Source organism: Hemitrygon akajei, chromosome 21, assembly GCF_048418815.1.
Source record: "Hemitrygon akajei chromosome 21, sHemAka1.3, whole genome shotgun sequence".
In the NCBI taxonomy this organism is placed as follows: domain Eukaryota; kingdom Metazoa; phylum Chordata; class Chondrichthyes; order Myliobatiformes; family Dasyatidae; genus Hemitrygon; species Hemitrygon akajei.
The window spans coordinates 50,043,355-50,063,231 of NC_133144.1; the positions used below are offsets into that span (position 1 = coordinate 50,043,355).

Consider the following 19,877-nt stretch of genomic DNA (forward strand, 5'->3'; position numbering starts at 1 on the left):
AAAATCAATAGAGGCTCAGGTGAGGTGGGCAAGCAGTTCCACTAACATAGCTGTAGTAATTAACTCTGTTGCTATGTTCCAAATATAACCCAGTGCTTGTTTAATTCTATAATGGATTATGTTATGCATTCACAAACACACAAATATAATTATTCTTTTAATTGGAAAGAATTCTTAAGTAGATTAATTGCCTCATTTTCACAGTCACACTCTACAATCAGTAGCCACTTTATTAGGTACCTCTGTTCATGGCCTTCTTCTGTAGCCCATCTACTTAAAGACTTGACATGTTCTGCTTTCAGAGATGCTGTTCTGTACACCACTGTTGTTTCGTATGGTTCTTTGAGTACTGTCACTTTCCTGTCAGCTTGAATCAGTCTGGCCATTTTCTGGCCTCGCTTATTAACAAGTTATTTTTGCCCACAAAACTGGTGCTCACTGGGTTTTTTTTTGTTTCTCACAACATTCTTTTAAACTCTAGAAACTGTTGTGTGTGGAAATCCCAGGAGATCAGTTTCTGAGATACCCAAACCATCCATCTGGTACCAGCAATCATTCCACAGTCAAAGTCACGTGGATCGCATTTCTTTCCGATCCTGATGTTTGGTTTGAACGGCAACTGAAGCTCTTGGCCATGTTTGCATGCTTTTATGCATTGAGTTGCTGCCACATGATTGGCAGATGATGTATTTGCAGTATCGAGCAGATGTTGCAGCGTACCTAATAAAGTGGCCATCAAGTGTAAATCCTGGTGCTCATCTAATTCTGTAATGGATTGTTCCTTTAATGTAATTATTCCTTTAATTCGAAAGAATTCTGAAGTAAAGTAGTTGCTTCATTTTCACAGCCACAATCTTTATATCAAGCTGATAACCTCACCTTGCTCCCCTGCAGTTCTTTGTTAAAGAGCAAGTCATATATTAGATTGTGCAAAATTGCATATGTGGTCCCATGCTGAATTTACCAACCAACACAGAGGGGAATTATTATTTTTTGATCAGGAATCCAGAATGTAACCTTAAAATTTAGACCCAGGTCATTTGGGGCAGCAGTTGGGAAACCTTTATGGGTATGGTGGCCTATGTTCCAGGTGCAGATCGATAGGACTAGGCAGAGTAATAGTTTGGCACAGACTGGATGGGCCAAAGGGCCTATTTCTGTACTGTAGTCTTCTAATGCTCTATGCAATGGTGACCATTATGTGGAGCGTTCTGTAGCCAAAAGATGTAAAAGCTAGCTTAGTTCGTTTAAAAACCTGAAAATGATAGATACTTGCTAGTCAAGGGTGTTGAGGTATATGAGAAAAGGCAGGTGGATGGAGTTAAGAAGTAGATGAAGCGTGATCCTATTGAATGGGGAAACAAGTTCGATATACTGCTTGGACTTGGAGAAGGTCTGAAGTGGACCTTCACTTGTGTTTAAAATAACTATGGGAAATTCTTTTATTTCTGTGATGACATTATGGAGTAGTAGGGAAATAGGGGCAAGCAATGCAATGACTGGTCCAGATCCGGAAACCATAATTTATCTCAGCAGCACAGATAGAAAGTGCCTTAGTGTAGCAGGTGGCATATTATACCGGAAGTTATGATTGTGATCTCCCTTTCAGGTCCCGTCACTTGATGTAATTGGATGTTTTCCCCATCACAGTAACACTCAGTAATCTGACACACTCGGGATTTTGGTAGTGCTAGACCAGCAGGTTTTTCCATACTATTGGGTGTTATTTCTATTAATACCCCAAAATTCATTTAATTCAGATGTTTCCCTGTAGAATATTTTCCACAGAGTCAGGTAGGTTAAAGGAAGTGTAGGAACAGGGGACTCAGTGGATTGGAGGGCAGTGAGCTACATGGCAAACACCAGTTGAGCCAGGTATCAAATATCAGATTCTCCAAATATTTGGATAGTTGATTACCCAGAGTGTACTGTCAGCAATTTTGTGGTGTCTGAAGTAAAAATCTCTTGCATTTATTGTATTTTTTAAGGCATTAATGACAGATGAAACAATATCCAATGTTCCGGTTCTTATCCTGGGAAACAAAATTGACCGATCAGAGGCCATCAGTGAGGAGAAGCTACGAGAGATCTTCGGGCTATATGGACAAACGACAGGAAAGGTACTGGAAAGGCTTGGGTTGCTAAAGTATTGTATCATTTAAATGCACATGTATGTATATAAAAACTACTCTTTAAAGCGAAGTAAATCTTATGGAAGGTAGTCTGCTAGCAAACAATGTATATTTTATAGTCAGTGACCTTTTAATTTGGCACTTTGTGCACTATGTGCTACAGGACTAGCGGATTTTCCAGGTTAATGGATGTTAGTCCTATTACTTCAAAGCTCATGGCACACCATGTAGTGGTTAGCATTTAGCGCCGGCTGTAAGATCGGGGTTCTGTCCTGCCACTGTCCTCAAGAAGCGTGTATGTTTTCCCCATAACTAGGCAAGTTTTCTTCCATATTTCAAAATGCACAATCAGAGGTAGTGAGATGAGGGCATGCTATGTTGGCTAGCCAGTGGCCCCACAATGGTTTGGCTTCCACAGCCATCTGTGACAATGAATTCCACAGATTTAAGACCCTCTGGCTAAAGAAATTCCTCTTCAACTCTGTTCCAAAGGAGCTTCCTACTCTGAGGCTGTACACTCCATTTCTAGACTCTTCCACTGCAGGAAACATCCTTTCCATGTCCTCTTTATCTAGGCCTTTCTATTTCACTATGTGTCAATGACATTCCCCCCCCCCCCCCCCATTTTCCTAAATTCCAGTGAGTACAGACTCAAAGTTCTTTATTTCTTAGTATTTCAATGAATGAGTCAACTATCTATCCATCGGGATTTCAAAATAACTGGATACTGGATTATTGGAATTTAACTGGTAATCTTTTCATTGGCATTGGCTGAAGGAGGCTCCCTATACTCCAAAAGATAGCAGGTAGATGATTTAATTCCTCATCTCAGCAATGTACCCTGGCTATCTGTCTATTTTTAAAAGAAATAAACTTGTTTTGCTTGAGCATATGGCATTGATCACCCTGTCTAATATTTTCCACAACTCAAATTACACACGGTGGAGCAGGTGGAACAGACTTTACTGGAAACAAATTACAGAATGTTTATCTTGCAGTATCCAGTGCCCAGTCAGAAACTGTAAGATAATCTACATATGTTTTTAGTCACAAAAGAGCTTGAAGGATCAATGAATGTTTCACAGTTATTTAGACAATTAGAATTTATAAAAGGCAATATTAACTCTTCATTAGTCATCATGTTTGGACTTGTTCAGACTTTTCACCCGAAAACACAATAACTTAGCATAAGAAAGAAGAGCTTTCCAAACTAAGTCTGGTAGGGTTAAATTTTCATTTGGGCTGTTATTGCAGAAGTAGAATCTCATCTAACCAACTGGAGAAATGAACCTATAGAGCAGCATCAGGATAGGAGCACATCAGCTGGAGGAGAATCTCTTCTTGTTGTCCTCCCCCCCCCCCCCTCACCCATCCAACTCATTGGCTGAACAACTGGAGGTTCACTGTGGAGGACATGCTGGTCAAGCATGGAAGGTGAATGAGAAATGGGCCTTCCTTAGCACTGTTGCATTTTGTTTAACTGTTTCCCAACCAGAAGACTAGTTGAGGGCCAATTCTCAGCAGGGGACGACTCTAGCCAAGTGGTCACTAGCCTGTATGAATGAGAGTCCCATCATATTCTAACATGGTGGGGAGAGTCCACAGTTGCAGACTGTCTTTCCCTGATATTAGGTGACTAGACACTGATCAAGGGAGCATTGAATTTGTCGTCATTGCCATCTCCTCAGTCATGTAGACGTGGAAACGCATTATGTCTGAGATCAAACAAATTAGTTGGAAAATTAAACCCTGTAATTGTAACCTTTGTGTTCGTAGGTTAGAGAAAGCTCTAGACGGATTATATTTCTTGTATAGAATGTACTGTTTCCTCAGTAACTTAAAGAAAGTATGCGACCTTTTTATGTTGGCTGTGGCAATTGGACAGGAAGGTAAGTAAAGGCAGAAGTGCAAAAAAACCAAAACCAAGCTGGTGCTGCTACCAAATTAAAGAGAATGATTTACTGGATGTTCGCTGATGACTTTTAAATTGGAAGATAAAATCTGGTTCATCCGTTAACGATATTAAGATTAAATATATTTGTAGAAGACTGGAGGTAGATCAAAAAAATTCTCCCTTCTGGTTAATCTTTTGTGAATGCAAACCAACGAGCTTTATGTTAATTCTATCAACATAAGTGGGTGGCTTGCTTGCTGCTGGGAAGCATCTTTAGTGGTTTGGTTGTGGTTAAGTGAGTAACACTCTTGCCTACAATAAGAAACGATTTGGGTTCAAGTCCAATGCTAGAGAGCTGAACACAAAAATCTTTTGTTTGGCTTTTGTAATCAGGGTCCTCCAGCAGAAGTCAATGAGAGAACTCTTCATTGTTCTAGCCAAAACTCTGTTATAAACATACAAATGCAAATCTGAACTCCCTAATTTTTGTCATGCCTGTAGATTAGCTAGTTTGCATGTCACAGGTCTCATCCGCTGCCCTTTTGGGTAGTGTATTACAGATTCCAACCATTTGTTTGAAAAATTCTTCCTCAGATCTCTTCTAAATCATGTGTCCTTTACCTTCAACTCTGCTCTCTGGTTTTTAAACATGCGTATTATGGGTAAAGTTTCTTGCTGTCTGTGCAGGACCTCAAATTCCTACTCTTTTTTCCCTCTCCATAGATTGCTGACTGACCTACTGAGTTCCTCCAACAATTTGAGTGTGTTGCTATCGACCCTATCTAGTCTCATAATGTTGTAAAACTCAATCAGGTTACCCCTTAGCCACTTCCATTCTAAGGAAAACAAGACCATCCTATCCGATCTGTGAAACACTGCATTCCAAGCAGTCTTCTCTGAACCCTCCCCTGTACAGTCACATCCTTCCTGTGGTGGGCTGAATGGCTTATCCTTATTCTGTTTGAATCTACAACTAACATATTGGCTCCATAGGACTGATTTAGAACTGGGCAGCAGAAATGACTATTAGCTACAGTCTAACATCACTGCGGGACTTGTATGTGTCCAGGACATAGAAGTGGCAAGAAAAATCACTATGGACAATATCCACCCGGCAAAATGTCTTTTCCAAAGCTCCCTTCTGGAAACTGCAGTAGGACTGGTAAAAGGGAGGAAAAAAATCATGCCATCTTAAACGTTTCTTCCCACAGAGAATTACTCTGATCAACCATTCTATTTGGCCTCTTCCCCACCCCTTCTATCTATTAGCTCAGTTACTTTAAACCACTTTTTATAATGCTGTTTACATTGTAAGTACACAGTGGTATTTATGCGTTATACACATGGTATTCAATATCCATGCTTCTAACTTTATTTTTATATCATTCTTTATTCTTTATAATTGTTGAATGTTGTGTTTTTTTGTTGCATGTAGCACCAACACACTATAGCATATTTCTAATATGTAAATATACTCAGTGGCCGCTATATTAGGTACCTCCTGTGCGTAATGAAGTGGTCACTGAGTGTATATTTATGATCTTCCGCTGCTATAGCCCATCCACTTTAAGGTTCAACATGAAGCTTTTCTAAATACTTCTCTAGGATACCCAATCGCTGTATCTCAGCGGTCCATAATTTCTCACTATTTAGTTGATACACATTTTATTTTTCCTGATAAACTGTTGCTTGGTCATCTACCTACTGATTTGGCATATGTTGTGACTTCATGGTAGAGCTATTGTCTCTGAGGCAAAAGGTCAAAGATTCAAGTTAAGCCTTTAAAGGCTTAAGTACACAATCTACATTGAGTGGCTACTTTATTATGTATCTCCCGTACTTAATAAAATAGCTACTGAGTGAATTTTCATGGTCTTCTGCTGTTGCAGCCCATCTACTTCAAGGTTCGTCGTGTTACGCATTCAGAGATGCTTTTCTGCACACACTGTTGTAATGCGTGGTTATTTGTTACCTTCGCCTTCCTGTCAGCTTGAACCGGTCTGGCCATTTTCTTCTGACCACTCTCATTAACAAGCTAATTTTGCCCACAGAACTGCCGCTCACTGGATGCTTTGTTTTTTGCACCATTCTCTGTAAACACTAGAGACTGCTTTGCATGAAAATCCCAAGAGATCAGCAGTTTCTAAAATACTCAAACTACCCCGTCTGGCATCCACAATTCCACAGTCAACATCACATAGATAAAATTTCTTCCCCATTCTGGTGTTTGGACTGAACAACAACTGAACCTCTTGACCATGTCTGCATTCTTTTATGCACTGAGTTGCTGCCACCTGATTGGCTAATTAGATATTTGCATTAACACACAGTGTGCACTTAATAAAGTGGCCACTGAGTGAATATGGCAAATAAACTTAATCCTGTAGTGTGAAATGACTTTTCATGTGAAACACGCTAAACTAATGGTGTATGCTGCTGAATCAGTTCAAACTTGCATGCAGTGTAAATCCAGAACAATGTTAAATCCAAGTAAATCTACCTGATTTACCATGTGCAGAAGTTCGCTGATGACACGGCCATAGTGGGGTGTGTCAGGAATGGACAGGAGGAGGAGTATAGGAAACTGATACAGGACTTTGTGATATGGTGCAACTCAAACTACCTGCGTCTCAATATCACCAAGACCAAGGAGATGGTGGTGGACTTTAGGAGATCTAGGCCTCATATGGAGCCAGTGATCATTAATGGAGAATGTGTGGAGCAGGTTAAGACCTACAAGTATCTGGGAGTACAGTTAGACGAGAAGCTAGACTGGACTGCCAACACAGATGCCTTGTGCAGGAAGGCACAGAGTCGACTGTACTTCCTAAGAAGGTTGGCGTCATTCAATGTCTGTAGTGAGATGCTGAAGATGTTCTATAGGTCAGTTGTGGAGAGCGCCCTCTTCTTTGTGGTGGCGTGTTGGGGAGGAAGCATTAAGAAGAGGGACGCCTCACGTCTTAATAAGCTGGTAAGGAAGGCGGGCTCTGTCGTGGGCAAAGTACTGGAGAGTTTAACATCGGTAGCTGAGCGAAGGGCGCTGAGTAGGCTACGGTCAATTATGGATAACTCTGAACATCCTCTACATAGCACCATCCAGAGACAGAGAAGCAGTTTCAGCGACAGGTTACTATCGATGCAATGCTCCTCAGACAGGATGAAGAGGTCAATACTTCCCAATGCCATTAGGCTTTACAATTCTACCTCCAGGACTTAAGAACTTTTTAAAAAGCTATTATTAATGCTTTTTGAGATAGTGATTTAGATGCATATCATATTTTTTTACTGAGTTAAGTATTGTATGTAATTAGTTTTGCTACAACAAGTGTATGGGACATTGGAAAAAAGTTGAATTTCCCCATGGGGATGAATAAAGTATCTATCTATCTATCTATCTGATTTTAATTCCTGCATTTTAATTTCTCCTCCCCTTCTCTCTACTAATCTAGGATTACAAATACTTCTGTCTCTACTTTTTTGGATGAAACAGCTCTGCCTTTCCATCTGAGCATGTGCAGTGCTCACTTCTAGTCAGTGTGGTTCAACCTTTGGTAACTCAGCAAACAGAAAATGCTTAATTGATGCTGTTTGGCCAGAACTCAAATGGCAGTACTTTAGGGCCACATGTAAACAGTACCAGTACATAACACTGGTCACAAGTGCTCAAATAAAAGGCAGATTGCCCATGTATAAAAGCACATCACCATCTGCCAGTGTCATAACTGCATAGCACTGCCTTTTCAAAGCTAAGGTTCAGCATCTAATTATTACTTGACAGCTCTATATGGCAGTAGTTTTGAGACCTGATTAAGAATGCAGTGCTTGCTAACTGGCTTGTGCTATTCAGACACCATTTCTTGCCCTCCTCTCTCATGCATTCTCCTTCAGCTCAAAATTGGTTTCTCCTGCTCTCACCCTCACATGGATGCACCATCACTTTAAGGAGGCAATGTTGCTGTAATCCAGCAAGCTTAAAATTTGCATTATGTATGTGTACATAGAAATTTAAATAAATAAACATACAATATTAAAATGAAGAATGAAATGTGTGCAGTTGTCCCCATCTGCCCATCCTGTTTTGCACGAAGATTGTCCTTGACCTTGACCAGCCATGTGCAGCAGCATGCAAGATCAACAAGTAATTTTTAGATGTTCTGCCTACAGAAAGCTTGGGCAGTATCCGGCGGTGGGCCTCGAGCTCTGACGTTGGAATGAGCTTCACTCGTGTAACTTGACATTCTCACACATGACTGAAACTCTGCCTCACCAACCCAGCTGGCCATCTGTCAGCTTGAGGTAATTCATTGACAGTGGCTGGTATGTGGTTTGTGAACACTTGTAAAAAGCTGAAATTGAACTTTATCTGTGTTCTAACTGCAACATTTGTGTACTGAGTACATTCATTGAACTCCGATTTGAGCTCTACTCTTGACACAAGTATTTAAATTTATATACATAAATTTCAAAGAAAGAGGCGACCATACAGAAGTGTTGAAAATTGAGAGGCATAGTTAAGGTGGGTGGTTACAACCTGACCTCCAGGGTAAGGGAGACCAAAGACAAAGGGGCATAGATTTAGGGTGAGAGGCAAAATATTTCAAAGAACCTGAAGGGCAACTTTTTCATGAAAAGGATGGTGATTATATGGAACAAGCTGTCAGAGAAATGGTTAAGGCAGGTGCAATAGTATTACTTGAGAAGCATGTGGATAGATACATGGAGGGGTGGAGCTTTGGGATATGGGATTAACACAGAAAATTGTCTGTGGAAATGTAGGGGAGACAGGCGGTAGTGATGATTACACCCGACATTCCTACAGGATGGCAACAAAATGAAGAAAATCAGTCGGGGCCCTTAAAAGAGCCGACGGAAAAACCAGGAAACCTAACGACAAGGCAGAACCTGGCCCTACTGCCTGTCTGCCTTATATTTCCACAGTTTCTGGAAGAATTACCAGGATCCTGAAGAAATACCAGATTAGTACCATCCATAAACCCGTTAGGAAGCTCAAATCACAGCTTATGCGGGTCAAAGATGACCTGGGACTCAGGATTTGCTGTGAATGTGGAGCAGTGTATATTGGTCGGACATGACGTACAATGGAAACCTGCATCAAGGAGCACAGGAGGTGCACCCGTTTGGGTTACCCAGAAAAATCTACAATAGCAGAGCATTATGTTTGCAGTGACCATAGGATTGACTTTAGCACAAAACTACTGTGCCGCGCCAGTGGTTTTTGTGACTGCCTGGTTGAAGGAAGCCATTTAAATAAAACTGGAGGAAAAGAATTTTAACAAACTGAAGGTCTTGCTCTAAGTAAGAACTGGAATTCGATTGTAAACAAGCTGGGACCACAGAAATCTGATTGGATGAGGACTAACCAATCAGGAGGATGGATGACAAGGGTATAAATAACACTGGATAAGACTTACCCAGGCATCATCCCTGATGAAGATGGCAGAGTTTGTCATCAAAACATCAGTTAAAACCAATACCTGTACCCGGCTGGAAGCCCGAGAAGACTTTATTGGTCATATATGCTGGGACTTACTCATTAGCCTTTGTATCTCCATTATGGACATGTTCATAGGTCATTCCCAACTTATTTGTGCATACAAATGGCAATAGTTAAGCAGTCTTGCTTCTTCAACCCCATCATATGATTGTTTATGATTGTAAATTGCATTGCAATTTGAAGATGCTGTGTTCTTGTACAAGTGCCTATAGCTATAATTCACTATGAAGCAAAAGTTTCTCTGCCCCACCCCACCACTATACTTCACCATGAAGCCAGTGTTTTCCCTTTTTGCTGTAATCCACTATGAAACCATGTGTTCTCTTCCCACATTGCCCTCCTCACCCCCTGCCAAGGATTCAATTACAAGCATTTCTAGTTTTCATTGTTCCACCATTTTGGAGGCTGTGTCTTCAGCTATAAAATCCTTAAATTCTGGAATTCACTCTCAGTCCTTTTGCTCTAAACTTTCTCTACTCCCTTGTGTCTTTATTTTTTTAAGATACAGTGCGGAGTAGGCCATCCTTCGAGCCACGCAACCCAGCAACTCCTGATTTAACCATAGCCTGATCACAGTGCAATTGGCAATGACCAATTAACCTATCAACTGGTATGTCTTTGGACTGTGGTTGGGGGGGGGCGGGGGGAGACTGGAGTTCCCAGTGGAATTCTACGTGGTCATGGGGAGAAAATACTTACAGAGGAGGGAGTTGATCCTGGGTCGCTCGTACTGGCAAGCGTTGTGCTAACGGTTACACTACCGTGCTGCCCTAAACTCCCTTCAGATCAGGCTTATACCCTGTTAAAGTGGTCTTGACCTGATAATGCTCCAATAGAAAGCACTTTGACCATGTACAAACAGGCTGTGGCTGAATGGCTGCTTATCAGAGATGATTCGTTGGTTGTGCTTCATTGCCCCATGAGTCTTAAACGGTGCTGTGAGTTTTCATTGCACTTGCACTGAAAGGGAATGGAACAAAGCTGAAGACTGTTCCTTCTACCCACCCACCCCTTGGCTACCACTGGTGAATCTTATACATTAAGAAGCCCTGCTAGAAAGTTGGCTGTGTTTGAGTATCTTCAAAATGGAACAGCAAGGAATGATTTTAAATTCTCATTAAAGTAAGTCATGATAAGCTTGAATGTGAGTGACTAATCCTGAAGTTGTGAGAGGAAGAACTGGAATTAATTTGACCAGTAGTATTGGATATGTTTTAGTAAGATTTCTTGTTTGTCAGCAACACCCTTTGTTTATATAATGTTTGCACTTTATAGATATCAGATGCAAATTGGAGAAAAATTAGAACGCAACGCAACACACAGGCTTCATTTGGACAAATTGATGATTTGATCAAAGTCAAAGTACATTTTATTATCAAAGTACGTGTGTGTTAGTCACCATATACTACTTGAGATTCGTATTCATGCAAACATTTACAGGAAAATAAAGAAATTCAATTGAATTTATGAAAACTATACATAAAATCTGACAAACAACCAATGTGCAAATTTAAAGACATATGTACATAAATACATACTGAACATGAGTTGTAGAGACCTTGAAGTGAGTCTGTAGGTTGTGAAATCAGTTCATAGTTGAGGTGAGTCAAGTTTTCCACATTGGTTCAAGACCCTGATAGTTGTAGGATAAAAAGAAAAGATGACAATCTGGCTGTTGAATAGATTTGACTTGACTACCTGTTGTAAATAATTGCACATTACATAGAAGTTGTGTGTATGGGTGGGAGAATAAAAGCAACTCCTCTTGAAGGATGTGGTGACTGATTTTGTGGTTTTAAAACACAAATATTTGGGATTTCTTCTTATGTACAAGTAACAGACTTGTTGCTGTGTGATTCAGGCTATTAACTTTCCTTGCTGATCTGTTCTAGGGGACTGTGCCTCTGAAGGAACTCAACACCCGACCACTGGAGGTGTTTATGTGCAGTGTGCTGAAACGTCAGGGATACGGAGAAGGGTTTCGCTGGCTTTCACAATACATCGACTGATCCTGAGAGAAAATGATGCCACTTTGGACTGAACTAGTTTGCAGCTGTCTACGTGATTTTCTTTCCCTCTCCTTTGCTTCCTTTCCAAATAAAACAGGTCACACAACTATTGACAAGATCACAATGCCAGCTAGGAGAGGTTTCAGATCTTCTCTGTTTCTAAGTACAATTCTGAGGTAGGTACCTAGTTTAACATGATAACATATTCCCCTAAGTGTGGCCTGTTTACAACTCCCAAATGATAGTCAACTGAGAATTCGCACTTGAATTTGGCTATGCAACAGTTTTAGAGATATATGAGAGGGTTTTTTAGTGTGTTCTTTTCTTCTGATGCAACATGCTCCTGAAGTTATTCAGGTATGTTTGCCTCTCTGAGGCCCCGTTATACAAGAAAGCGTGGATGGAGTGGACAGCAGCTAACTGGCCACCCTACAAAACATCTTAATCAAGTCATGTAATAGGCTGAATGGTGTTCAAAACTCACTTTCTCATACTTGTTCTCTATCTGTACTGATTGTAGTAAGAGCCCTTTCCTGAAGCTTGGAATAGTCTAAGGCCAAAATTAAACATTCTCATGGTTTTGGGGCACGCAGATGTGGCCAATATAAAGAAACCATTCTGGACTTCAATCTCCCATGAAGTGATGCTGTGAGAACTTGTGTTAAAATTATTTCAGCTGCCAGTTTATCCTAGGTAGGATGTGCTGTTTACATACATGACATTAACATTTGAAGATATGCCGGTGGTATCTGGACTGGTTAAATCACTGTCAATTCATAAATATACATTCAATTGGTTTAATTATCTTCTTGTCAACTCTGTGTGGCTATAGTAGTTGTGTTGGTGTATTGTGCATCAAGGTGGATTTTTGCTGGGGTTAGAATTTGAACTGGGGTTAATTCATCCGTTCTGGAATAAATAGCCCCAATTGTTTTAGGTATACAGCTGCATATCAGAAAACGCAACAATTTAAAATTAATGTATGTAACTTTGTAATGGAATGATGGCACGGTCAATGAGATTTCTTTTGCCAATTTGATGTTTTTAAAAATAAAGTATTTTCAAAATTGGAAAATGAGCAAGCAAGTCACAGATGGATACAGTGTAATGTGCAGTTAATGAATAATTTTGAATAACACAAGCTAGGTGGCGTGGTTTACAAGATGAATTTGTTGCCGAAATCATTGTCTTCTAAGGGGCTCGTGAACATTTGGAGGAATTGCACAATATCTTACACACTTTTAATGTAAAGCTTTTATAAAAATGTGAACAAATTCATACACCTGGTGCTTTTAATGTAACTGAGGAGGCAACGTGGCATTACACAGACTATGTAATGCAGGGAACTGTTTTAAATTACAGTCAAGTAGTTTATGTTAACAGAACTTAACAGTGGATGTGCATGGAACAGGGAGTTATGGGTCTTTGTTTATTGTATATAAAGCGAAATGCAGCAGCATTATCAAATATATGAATTCTTTATCAAACAGCTATTCCACCAGGTAATTGAAGGGAATGAAAAGGGGTCAGTGAACTCCATATTTTCTTTTTGCTTCTAAACTTATCTCTCTTTCACAGAATGGTGGTATTCTTTCACAGCTGCTGAAAGAATGGAGGCATTCTGTTGTGGCAATCTCTTTCTGCCAAAATCAGAAAGTTGCACCTTCTCCTAGCCTAGGAGCAAAATGTCTGTCTTGGAAGCACCAAAATGGCTGCTTCACTCTGTTAAAGCCTACATTGCCAAACAAGACAAAGACTTGTTATTTCCTGAAATGGGAATCTGGTGGAAGCCACTTAATGGGAATGTTATGTTTTTATTTTTAAAGTCCCTTCTGTGTCTTGCTTTTCTTTTAAACCATCATTTACGCAAAATGAATGATTGGATAAAAAATGCCTTGCTTGTCCTCAGAGCAAGGTCATGTTTCCACTACAGAGACATCAACAGGTATCCATCAGAAGGGCATTTATCAAAGTGGCAGTCTGTTGACTTGCCTTTTTCCTAAGCATGACTGCAGAAATTATATTCCTTCCCTTTCTTCAAAGGTTACCGGGCTTCTAACACAGCAAGTTAGTACTGTACATGCAGTATTATTCAGTAATTACAGTTCTACATGTTTAGGGTTATTGTTCTCCACTGAGGGTCTTGGTAACTGGTTTAACACTTCACTGGTCTGATACCTTCACCAATTTGTTCTTGGAAAAACTAGTTCTTGTCCTCAATATGATCATTCTTTATGTGGTAGAAAGATAACTGGCAACATGTATAAATGTAATATAAATCATTGCTCTATTTGAATAAATGTACTTGTATATCTTTGTGTCTTGAACTACTTTTATTCACCAGTACATTCTGTATGAGTCGATGAGCATATTCCTACTACAATCAAAAAAACTAAGGCTATTTCAACAATGTACACAATGTTTCAACAATGTGGCACCTTATCCTATTACTGATCCTCATTGAGTTAATTACTGTGAGAGTGACTTTGATACATGGCAGCCAAAATTTCTCAGATACTGATGAAACGTATGCCCAGCTAACTTTTTTGTTGCACATTGAGGGTGGAATGTTGGCTAGCTGACTGAAATAACTCACAAAGAGCCAAGGAATCTTTAACAAACTCCAGCATTAATGCCACTTTCAAAGGACAACAGAGTTTCCAGAGCAGCACAGTGATTGGTGAATACTGGGGCTTACTAGACTCTTCTGCCTGCAGGGCACGCTACTACAGATTATACATCTCCCAAATGCAGTCGGAAATTAGAAATGGCTTATAATAAAGTTCTTCAGTATTTAACTTGCCTTTAAGCCCAAATTATTTCTGCAGAGAGTGCAATGTATTACTTCTGAAACAGTTTCCCCGATGGAAGTCAATTTCTATACCACTTTGCCAAGATGGTAAATGACTTCAAGGCACTAAAGCAGTATCATTCAGTAGCAAATATAGCTGTAAATTTCAAAGCTTTAAATTCAAACCATATTATATTTAAGCACACATCTAGCTTGATATTAGTTATTGAAAATTGCTTATATCTGGGGTGAAAATCAATTGCATCTCTTGAATGTGGCATTCAAAATTAAACCCAGGCACTTCCAGTTGCAAATTATTCTTGTGTAAGTTGCACTTAACAAAGGACATTGAATAGTACAAGCTCTTCAGCCATGTTTTTTGATGAAGGTAGAGCAGTAGATGTAGTGTACTGTATATGGATTTTACCAAGGCATTTGATAAGGTACCCCATGCAAGGCTTATTGAGGAAGTAAGGAGGCATGGGATCCAAGTGGACATTGCTTTGTGGATCCAGAACTGGCTTGCCCACAGAAGGCAAAGAGTGGTTGTAGACGGGTCATATTCTGCATGGAGTTCGGTGACCAGTGGTGTGCCTCAGGGAACTGTTCTGGGACCCCTGCTCTTTGTGATTTTTATAAATGACCTGGATGAGGAACTGGAGGGATGGGTTTATAAATTTGCTGATGACACAGGTTGGGGGTGTTGTGGATAGTTGGGAGAGCTGTCAGAGGAACATTGATCGGATGCAAAACTCGGCTGAGAAGTGGCATATGGAGTTCAACCCAGATAAGTATGGAGTGGTTCATTTTGGTAGGTCAAATATGATGGCAAAATATAATATTAACGGTAAGACTCTTGGCAGTGTGGAGGATCAGAGGGATCTTTGGGTCTGAGTCCATAGGACATTCAAAGCTGCTGTGCAGGTTGACTGTGTGATTAAGAAGGCATACGGTGTATTGGCCTTCATCAATCGTGGCATTGAGCTTAGGAGCAGAGAGGTAATGTTGCAACTGTATAGGACCCTGGTCAGACCCCACGGAGTATGGTGCTCAGTTCTGGTCATCTCACTACAGGAAGGATGTGGAAACCCTAGAAAGGGTGCAGAGGAGACTTTCAAGGATGTTTCCTGGATTGGGGAGCATACCTTATGAGAATAGGTTGAGTGAACTTGGCCTTTTCCCCTTGGAGCAATGGAGGATGAGAGGTGACCTGATAGAGGTGTATAAGATAAAGAGAGGCACTGATTGTGTGAATAGTCAGAGGCTTTTTCCCGGGGCTGAAATGGCTAACACAAGAGGGCACATTTTTAAGGTGTACAGAGATGTCAGGGGTAAGTTTTTACACAGAGAATGGTGAGTGCGTGGAATGGGCTGCCAGCGATGGTGGTGGAGGTGGAGACGATAGGGTCTTTTTAGAGACTCCTGGATAAGTACATGGAGCTCAAAAAAATAGAGGGCTATGGGTTACCCTAGGTAATTTCTAAGGTAAGAACATGTTTGGCACAGCTTTGTGGGCTGAAGGGCCTGTATTGTGCTGTAGGTTTGCTATGATGTGTCAACCTTTTAAACTACAGTAAGATCAATCTAACCCATTCCTCCTACATCGGCCTTTATTTTTCTATCATCTACGTGCTTACCTCAGAGTATCTTAAATGTTCTTTATGTATCTGCTTCTACCACCACCCCTGGCAGCATGTTCCATGCTCCTTCCACTCTCTGGGGGGAGAAACATCCTCTGACAGCCCCCCCTGTACTTTCCTCCCAGCTCCTTAAATTATGCTACATTGTATTAGCCATTTCTGTCCTAAGAGAATGCCTCTGGCTGCCCACTTGATCTATGCCTTTTATCATTTTGTACACTTTTCATTCTCTCCAAAGAGATGAGCCCTTGAGTTGAAACTTGGGCTGAAGTCTTTCTCTCTGCAATGCTTCTTTGGTATGTTGCTTAGGAAGTTAAGTTGCTTTGTTACAAGGGTCAACCATGATTGGTCAGTGGCCGAGCAAACATCTTTTCATTATGCTGCTTGGCCTGTAGAGGTTGGTCTTGCAGCAAGTCCCAACCCAGTATTATGAACCTAAGCTGGAATTGTGTTTCATTATTGGCACACGTACTGAGATACAGTGAAAATCTTGTCTTGCATACTGTTCATACTGATCATATTAAACAGTGCACTGAGGTAGAACAAAGTAAAACAATAACAATGCAGAATAAAGTGTTAACCATTATAGAGAAATGCAATGCAGGTAAACAAGGTGCAAGATCATAACCAAATAGATTGTGAGGTTGAGTCCATTTTATAATACTAGGGAACCATTTAACAGTGGGGTAGAAGCTGTCCTTGAGCCTGGTGGTAAATGCTTTCAGGGTTTTTTTTAATCTTATACCCGATAGGAGAAAAGAGAGAATGTCTGGTTTAGGTGGGGTCTTTGATTACGCTGGCTGCTTTACTGAGGCAGCAAGATGTATATTCAGAGTCCGTGGAGGGGAGGCTGGTTTCTGTAATATGCTCAGCTGTGTCCACAATTTTCTGGAGTTTCTTGCTGACGTGCAGAGCAGTTGCCATACCAAGCAGTTAGGCATCTAAAAACAAACATGAGGAAATCTGCAGATGGTGGAAATTCAAGCAACACACACAAAATGCTGATGGAACGCAGCAGGCCAGGCAGCATCAGTAGGGAGAAGCACTGTTGACGTTTGGGGCCGAGACCTTTCGATCCTGACGAAGGGTCTCGGCCGAAACGTCGACAGTGCTTCTCCCTATAGATGCTTCCTGGTGTGCTGCGTTCCACCAGCATTTTGTGTGTGTTCCAGGCATCTAAAAAGGGTGTTTTCTATTGTGTACCAATTAAAAATTGGTGAGGCTCAACAGTGAGATGCCTAATTTCTTTAGCCTCCTGAGGAAGTAGAGGCGTTGAGTTTTTTTGGCTGTGGTGTCTATGTGATTAGACTGGGACGGATGATTGATGATGTTCACTCCAGGAAACATGGAGATCTAAACCTCAACAACGTTGATGTAGAGAGGAGAATGTGCACCGCCCACCTTTTTAAAGTAAAAAAAAGACCTTGCTGACGTTGAGAGAATGGTTGTTGTCATGACACCATGTTACCAAGCTTTCTATCTCCTTCCTGTACTCAAACTTATTATTTGAGATATGGCCTGCTACAATAGTATCATCTGCATAATGTAGTTGAAGTTGGAGCAGAATCTGGCCACACAATCATGAGTGTACAGGGAATAGAGTAGGGGGCTTGTGGAGCACCAGTGTTTAGAGTAATCATGGTGGAGCTGTTGCTGCTTACCCTGACTGGTTGTAGTCTGTTGGTCAGGAAATCAAGGATCTAGTTGCAGAGGGAGACGTTAATTCCTAGAGTCTGGAGTTTGTGGATGAGTTTGCTTGGAATTTTTAAGCATTGAAAATGTAGCTCTAATCAATAAATAATAGTCTGTACTGTCCAGATCCTCCAGAAATAAGTGCAGGGCCAGAGAGGTGACATACACCATAGAACTATTTCAACAGTTATGTGAATCACTTTATCACCTTCTCCCTCAAGATGAACCAAGTATCCAGGCATCCATCAAACTAGGATAAACTTTTAGGACTTTTTCACCCCATCACACTCAACAGTGAACAAAGAAAACTGCAAAAGGTGATCAGTAGCTCTGACTGTCTTGATTGAGGGCACCAGAGCTGTTTATAGCAGTGTGTTCAGAATGGAATAGTCATTGGTACACTGGACAATGACCCTTCAGTATGCCAGTGAAAGAGCAGAGGAATTTTTAGTCCCAGATATAGAAATTAACAATAGTCTAGGTGTTGTAATGGATCCCTAGACTGGAAAGCTATCAGTTATGGAAGAGATACATTATTTGTCATTCAGAAAAATAAGAGGTGATCTCATGGAAATGTACTCAATTCCTAAAGGAATTCACCAGGTGTTTCCACATGCTGGAAAATCCAGAATGAGAGAGTGGCATCTCAGGATAAGGTTTTTATCATTTAAGTTATTGAGAGATTTCTTCTTTTAAAGGGTAGTGAATCATTGAAATTCTCCACACTGCAAGGCTGCCCTTGGTTTTACAAGTTCAGGGCTGAGCTCTAGAAGAACCGAGGATGTGAGAATGAGCCAGGAAAGTAAAAGCTGAAGCAGATCATCAGCCTTGTTCTTATCAAGCTTTGGGGCTCTATGACCTGCTAGTTTTCTGTTAATGTGGAATAAGGTATTTGGGCCACACACATTAAAAAATAAGTGGGTTGGAGGCTTCCCATGGAAACTCTGAACTACATTGCAGAGCGCTGACAACCACTAATGATCGGCTCTGTTTCAGGCATCCTTCTGGCTATGACATCAGCATTGTCTCTGAGGCCTCAAGTTGTGGATTTTAAACCTCCAGAGCTGAACACTTGAGTTTAGGTTGATAATTTCAACCTTTCCTTGAAAGATCACCACATTGTTTGAGGCATTTTGACTAAAGACACTCGCTAAACACAAACAACCACCTGGTACTAATCAGACATGAATTAGGAGCAGGAGTAGGTAACTCGTCTGCCTGAGCTTGTTCTGCCATTCAGTAAGATCTGATTGTAATATCAACTCCACATTCCTGCCTACTTTCAGTAATCTGTAATCTACTTATCAAGAGTCTGTCTGCCTCTGCCTTAAAAATATCCAGTCTGCTTCTGAAGAAATTTAGCATGTTCCCTTTTGACCCAATTAACATTAATGTTGCACCATAGAAGGTATCCGATCTGGATGCATCACGGTTTGATAATGGCAACTTCTGTCTGAGACTGCAAGAAACTGCAGAGTGTTGCGGACACAACCCACAGAAACCAGCTTCCCCCAACCTCATTCCCATGGACTCTGTCTAAATCCTTCGTTGCTTGTGTACAATTTCTTTCTATAAGATGAAACATAACATCACTGTTACATAAATGGCTGTGATGCTTCACTCCCCAATGAGCAGAACATCTTTTCTGCATGCTTGGAAATGGAGAATAACACAACCTGTGTGACACCCTACAGCATACGACAGCCCTGTGACCCCTAACTCAGTGGTCAATATCAGAATATCATTCAAGATGGTGAACCCTCACAAAGCATCAGGCCCTGATGGTGTACACATAAAATTCATAAAAGGCAGCTCAATCAACTGGCTGGAGTGCTCAAGGACATCTTCACCCTGTCACAGCTGCAATCCAAGGTTCCCACATTGTTTTAAAAGAGGCTGCAATCATACCGATACCCAGGAAGAGCGGGGTGAGCTGCTTCTGTGACTGTCAATTGGGAGCACTCACATATATCGTAATGAAGTGCTTCAAGAAGTTGGTAATGGCCAGAACTAACTCATGCCTTAGCAAAGACCTGGAGCTCTGCTATTCACCTAATACCGCAACAGGTCTAGAGTGGACGCATTCTCACTGGCTCTCCATTCAGCTTTGGAACACCTACACAACAAAACATGTCAAGCTGCTGTTTATCAATTACAGGTCAGCATTCAGTACCATTATCCTCACCATACTAATCACCAAGCTT

At 40.9% G+C, this 19,877-nt stretch overlaps 2 protein-coding genes across 6 annotated transcripts in view; one reads left to right on the forward strand and one right to left on the reverse strand.

Annotated features, from left to right (window-relative positions):
• Positions 1 to 13,862, forward strand: part of LOC140714285 (small COPII coat GTPase SAR1A) — a 34,301-nt gene extending 20,439 nt beyond the window's left edge. For all 5 annotated transcript variants that reach the window (XM_073025367.1, XM_073025368.1, XM_073025366.1 and 2 more), the window contains exons 6-7: positions 1,989 to 2,120; positions 11,434 to 13,862. In XM_073025367.1, the coding sequence (XP_072881468.1) occupies positions 1,989 to 2,120; positions 11,434 to 11,550 (249 nt within the window). In that variant the 3' untranslated portion in view covers positions 11,551 to 13,862. The remainder of the gene's footprint in view (positions 1 to 1,988; positions 2,121 to 11,433) is intronic.
• LOC140714443 (uncharacterized) overlaps positions 1 to 19,877 on the reverse strand; it is a 44,125-nt gene that overhangs the window by 18,283 nt on the left and 5,965 nt on the right. The gene's annotated exons all lie outside the window — the stretch shown is intronic.